Genomic DNA, 6,000 nt, shown 5'->3' on the forward strand with positions numbered 1-6,000 from the left:
TCTTTTTTCAAATATATTTTAGACTGTTTTTGTTAAAGATTTATACTGTGTATGGGTTCTGGGAAGTCAGGGGAGGGAAGGTTGGGGGGGGGTTGGGGGGAAGGGGGGGAAGTATATTAGGCTTGATGAGGGGTGTTAGATTTTAAAGTAATATGATTGCACATGTATACTGTCTTCTCTTATTTTTTCTTTAAAACTAAGATGTTAAGTATATGGATATGGAAGTATAAATACCATCAACACAGAATGGAGTTTGCTCAGAAGCTGAAATACACCAAGTGAATTAGAGGAAGAGTGGGAAGCAGAGGAGAGAAGAAAGATAGGGAGGGATAGGAGAGAGGGTAAGGGGGGGGAAGATGAAGAGAATAAGGAGGAGTGAAAAGAGGAGAGAGGAGAAGGAGAAAGGAAGGGGAAGTAGAGTAGAAAAGGATGATGGAGGGAGGAAAGGAGGTAAGGAGGGGGAGGAGAGATGCAGAAGAAAGTGGTGTATGGAGAGCAGAAGAGCTAATAATTGGTTTTTATCTTTTTTAGTTTTTTATTTCCCCCGGGAGTTGATAACAAGATGAACTGATGTAATTATTAATTAATACAATATGATATTGGCTATGTAATAGTATACATGTGATTATATGGTATAAAAATGGAAAATAAAAAAGTATTTTATAATAAAAAAATAGAACACTGTACTTTGACCTACAGATGAACATAGGGAGTCAATAGGTAATCTTTGACTTGCAAGCTATTTTTAATTACCATTGCAATTATGATGGTGCTGAACAGAAGGATTTATAACCTGTACCCAAGTTTATGGCTGCTCTAGTACTCCCACAGTCACATGATTACAATTTGTATGCTTGATAAAACCAATTGCAGGGAAGCTACAACTGCTTCACACCCACCTATCTTCTCTCTCCTGCCCTATTGGGTTTCTTGGGTCTATTTCCCATCTGGCCTTGGGCCTCCCTCACTCTGCTACATATTACTGTACTTATCTCTTCTGAAAATTGCTTTCCCCAAAGGAAAGAGGCAGTGTAATATGTGGCCTTCCTAATACAGAAACTCTCTGGTGCAATCCTGAAGGAAGTGCCATTCTGAAAGCAGCTGCAATCCTCTCAGACCAAGCATTGTGGAGACTCCCCAAATATCCCCCATTTCTGAGATGGCCCAAAGTCTTGCAATTCATCAGCTGATTCTCTTTGGAAAGGCAATTTTCCAAGGTCACTTTTTCAACACAGCACCAGCTAATGCAATGTGTGGTCTTCCTGCAGAGGCCAGCCTGGCACCATTCTGGAAGCTGGTGCCTTCTGACAGAATATGTAATTGGAGCCCAACTCCAGAATGGTGTGAGGTGGCCTGAGTTGGGCAGGCTTTTGGAAAGATCTTCAGAAAAGATAAGTGGAGCAAAGCATGATGGGGGAGGGTGGAGGCTCAAGTGTAAGAGACACTGCTGAGTGGCAAGCTGTGAGTTGGGGAGGCCTGCACTATGGGTCAGGAATTGTGCCAGGCCTCCCAGGGACTCCACACCGAGGCACTGTGCTAGACTTAACAATTGCAAAGGGGAGCAGCTCATCCTAAAGGTGCCTTTTAGGCAAAGGTTAGCTTTGCAAAGCCAGGCAAAAATCGGGAGAGATTTCCCACAAGCAAGCTGATCTGAAAGTTCTGAAAGCAGCCACCACTTTAGCAAAGAATTGTCAGGGCCCTGAAAATGGTGGCTGTTTCCAGGAGGCACAGGGAGGAAGCCAGAGTGCTACAGGTCCATGGGGCAGGTTGGGGGGGAAAGAGACAGTGGCCACTGCAGCATTCTCATGGTCTGTCATAAAAGCAAATGGCACTGCAGCTGTCCTAACTTTAAAATGGGTTTCCATATAATTTTTTTTGGCGGGGGGGGGGGGTTGATCATAAGTAAGAACTGTTAAGTGGCCCATGGAGCCAGTCTGTTTCGACGTGTTCGGTCTGTACTGCGGCTTCCTGACCTGCATAGAAGTTTCTCATCAGAAACAAAGGCCTGGGATTTCCATTCTTTTGAGCACTTTCCATAGCTTGACAGATTCGACACAATGAGAGGTTGTATAACCGACGAAAGGCAACGCGACTGTCTTTCGGGCATTCTTTGGCATTCTTCAATTATCCAGCGTTGTGATTATCCTTAGAGTTGCAAGGACGGAGTAAAACTGATGTATTGTAACTTTCTTAAGAGGCATCAAAGACGGCAAGCATTACCAAAAAAGCAAAGCAGTTGAACTCCCTGCTGTCTCCGCTGAAAAATAGGAAGTAAGTCGAGAACCAGCCTGAAAATTGGAACTCGACGGCGCCTTTCTCCGGCTAGGGCAGCGCCGCTTCCGGGATGGGGGAGGATACCGAGGCGCCGCTCGGGCCGTGCCTCTCGGTGGCAGCATTCCGCGCCGGAAGTGAGTAATCGGCGTCGGAAAAGCCGCGGATGCCGGGGGGTTTGGGGCGGTGTGGGTTGTGGGCCATGCTGGCGGGCCCCGGGACGTGCGGGCGGCCGCTGCCTGTCTGCGCGGGTTCCGAACGGCGCGTCTGCCTGGCTGGGGGTGCGGGCCAGGCGGCGTGGGCTGCGGCGGCTCTACGCGAGGGCGGGCTAGTGGCGGTGCCCACCGACACGGTCTACGGCGTGGCCTGCTTGGCACAAAACTCCGCGGCCGTCGAGGCCCTGTACCGGCTGAAGGGGCGCCCCGCTGATAAGCCGTTGGCCATCTGCCTGGGCGACGTCGAGCAGGTGCACAGGTGCGCGGGCCGGGAGCGGCGGGGAGCGGCGGGGAGCGGCGGGCGTCCCAGCCGCTGAGCCCTCTTCGCCCACAGGTACTGCCGCGTCCCGGTGCCCGAAGAGGTGCTGCGTGATCTCCTGCCCGGTCCCGTGACGTTGGTGCTGCCGCGCTCGGACGCCCTCAACGCGGATTTGAACCCCTTCACACCAGTGAGCGGCGGGCGGCCTGCGCTCCTGGGGCTGGGCGGTTGCCCCCACCCCCACGATCGACCGGGCGCCTCCCAGAGCGCCGCCTCCCTTTAACAGCGCTCCTTTCTCTTCCCTTCCTGCAGCTGGTGGGCGTCCGGATCCCCAATCACCACTTCGTCAGGGAGTTGGCCAGGATCTGTGACGGTCCTTTGGCTTTAACCAGTGCCAACGTCAGCGAGAGGGCGAGCAGCCTCACCGTCATGGTAAGAATGGCTGTGGCCCTGGTCCCGCCGCATGTTTGGAGCTACTCCTGGGCCTTTAGGCCGGCAGCCTGAAGTGCTTGCTTGTGAGAAGTTTCCTTGATGTCGTGTGGAACTCAGCCAGGCTTGAATCTTGTGGTTCTGGACTGAACCTAACTTCGCTCTGTACTTTCTTGGGCATTGATTGATGTAATGCCGCTCTCAGTGCAATCATCACAGTGTATAGCAATCATTAATACAGTATTCTTGGCATTGGGAGCTTATAACATTCAAGTCCCAAAGGACTTCTAAAAGAGCCATGGTTTTTTTCACTTGCTTGGGATCAGGAGTTATTCCAGAGAAGTGTCCATCCATTGCACATCTCAATAAATGGAGATGTTTAGCAGACATTCTCTGTTTTTGGATTTGGTAGGCACAGTTTCAACCTTTTTCTTAGACCAGAATTCTGCCTGCCTTTCCCATACTATTAGGTCCCCCACCCCTCCAATATTTCCTGTGAAGTGTACTAAGCAGGTTCTAGGAACTAATTTCTTCTGTATCTTTTCTTCAGGAATTCCAGGAGCTTTGGCCTCATCTTTCACTGGTCATCGATGGGGGTCCAACTGGGGATTCTCTTAGTCCTGAGTGTCGGCTAGGCTCAACTGTGGTTGACCTCTCCATCTCTGGAAAATACAGGGTTATTCGACCAGGATGGTAAGCAACACATTATTTTAGGGTTGTTAAGTAGCTTGTGTGAATTACACTTGCTTCTTATGAAGGGGAAGCATTTTTATGGTCCAAAAGAATTTATTCAAAATAGATGCACTTAAGGTGGCTTCTCATTTCTGCACATGCCTTGTGGACTGGGGAAACCCAAGTTACTGTACTGTACTGTGATTGTTCTCATTGCATTGCAGAATGTTAAAGCAGGAATCCCCCCTTTCCCTGGCTCTATTTTGTAATTATCTCTTCATTTTTCCCCCAGTGCACTTATTCAAACTGTTGAAGTCTTGGCATCCAAATATGGATTGAGAGCTGTGGTGTCTGGAGACTGAAATATTGAACCTTGGGGACACTGGAGTGCTGTCAGGCTTTTCCAAGCCAAGAAAACAAAATGTTTATGTGATCATTATGATTTCAAAGAGACTCTGCCTTAGCATCCTTGATGTTGTTGCAGCTTCAGAAATTGTCCAATTTGTGACTTTGAGGACTGTTGCCAAATGGCTGGATTTTCTTTAAGACTTAAAAGTGCAGCTATTTCTGATTTCCTGAAACATTTCTGCCATCTGGTTTGTCACACAGACTAAATAACTTTTCCTACTCTGTATAAAGAAGCAAGCTTATGTGAACTGAAAACGGATCTTGCAAGGGATTATTTGAACATTTGGACATGAATCTTTGAGTTGAACACATTGAATAATGTAGGAGGGTTGAATATAGAACTAAATAAATGGGTGTGGCTATCTGTAGACCCTTCTCATGAAAAAGGTTTTTATTTTCCATTTTTTCATTTTCATACACTCACATATATACTGTGCATAGCCGGAGCCATACAACATTAAACAATAATCGCAGCAATTCCTCTTGTCAACAATACCCAAAAAAATAGAAACCCAATATACCTCTTCCACTCTCCGTACGCCTCTTTCTTCCACCCCCTCCAACTTTCCATCTTCCCTCCATCATTCCCCTCTACCCTACTTCCCCTCCCCCTCTACCACTCCTCTCTCCCAGTCCACTCCCTCCCTTCCTTCTCACCCTCCCTCCCATCCTCTCTCCCGCCCTCTCTACCCATCTTTCTTCTATCCCACTCCTCCTCCCCTTGGTGTATTTCCACTATATGTCAATGTACTTAACTTATCCTATTTTTACAGAGAAATTAAAGAAAAACCGTATACATGTGAAGTCGCATTACATTGAAATCTAACACATTGTATCTAACCTACTATATATCCCTCCCTCCCCCCACCCTCCCCCCCCCCCCGACTTCCCAGAGCCTGTACACGGTATAGATTTTTAACAAACACAGTCTAAAATATATTGAGAAAAAAGAAATAAAAAAAGGGTTAATAATATCTCTACATTGATCTTAGCTTCTTGCTACGCTAACTTTGAACAGTAAATCATTCCTGATCTTAAGCATAGGCTATCTGGAATTTCTTAGTCCCATATTTGTTTTGTATATAGTCAATCCATTTTTTCCAGTCTCGTTTATATCTCTCATTTGAATGATCTTTAAGATATGCCGATATTTTAGCCATCTTGGCTAAATTTGTAACTTTCAATGTCCATTCTTGAGTTGTAGGCAAGTCTTCCTTCTTCCAGTATTGCGCCACCAACAGTCTTGCTGCCGTTATTAGGTGCAGAATCAAGTTAGTCTCTACCACTGTAAAGTCAGTACTTATACCTAGTAAAAATAACTGAGGAGTAAACTTTATCCTTCTTTTAAAGATATTTTGCATAATCCACCATACTTTTATCCAAAATGCCTTAACCTTTTGGCATATATGGTGATATATGAAAATATGTAGCATCGAGAGAACCACATCCAACATTTAGGCTGTAAATTCAGATACATAAAAGCCAGCTTTTTAGGATCTAAATGCCATCTATAGAACATCTTATAAAAATTTTCTCTCTCATCTTATAAAATTTTTCTCTATCTAGACCCCTTCCAGTCCGGCTTCAGGCCCGGTTACAGCACAGAAACCGCTTTGGTCACATTGACCGATGATCTCTGGAGAGCTAGGGATGGAGGCCGCGCTTCCATCCTAGTTCTCCTTGACCTCTCAGCGGCTTTCGATACCATCGACCATGGTATCCTTCTGCGACGACTGCGGGAGATGG

At 46.6% G+C, this 6,000-nt stretch overlaps 1 protein-coding gene across 1 annotated transcript; it reads left to right on the top strand.

Moving 5' to 3' along the window:
• The first annotated feature begins 2,420 nt into the window (after positions 1-2,420).
• On the top strand, positions 2,421-4,622 carry YRDC (yrdC N6-threonylcarbamoyltransferase domain containing). The gene is made up of 5 exons (XM_014053797.2): positions 2,421-2,745; positions 2,821-2,935; positions 3,058-3,177; positions 3,725-3,867; positions 4,139-4,622. The coding sequence occupies exons 1-5, from the start codon at positions 2,438-2,440 to the stop codon at positions 4,206-4,208; spliced, it is 756 nt and encodes a 251-aa protein (XP_013909272.2). The 5' UTR covers positions 2,421-2,437; the 3' UTR covers positions 4,209-4,622.
• Positions 4,623-6,000: the final 1,378 nt, after the last annotated feature.

This window comes from Thamnophis sirtalis, unplaced genomic scaffold (assembly GCF_051295495.1).
Source record: "Thamnophis sirtalis isolate CommonGarterSnake01/CBP01778 unplaced genomic scaffold, rThaSir2_p1.2 scaffold_13, whole genome shotgun sequence".
NCBI lineage: Eukaryota > Metazoa > Chordata > Lepidosauria > Squamata > Natricidae > Thamnophis > Thamnophis sirtalis.

What these genes read in the sequence shown, in the direction of transcription:
- YRDC (XM_014053797.2), top strand. Translation starts at nt 2,438, where the DNA reads ATGCCGGGGGGTTTGGGGCGGTGTGGGTTGTGGGCCATGCTGGCGGGC. An exon ending in ATTTGAACCCCTTCACACCA is followed by an intron (nt 2,936 to 3,057) that starts GTGAGCGGCGGG and finishes CCCTTCCTGCAG; the next exon opens with CTGGTGGGCGTCCGGATCCC. An exon ending in AGGGTTATTCGACCAGGATG is followed by an intron (nt 3,868 to 4,138) that starts GTAAGCAACACA and finishes TTTTTCCCCCAG; the next exon opens with TGCACTTATTCAAACTGTTG.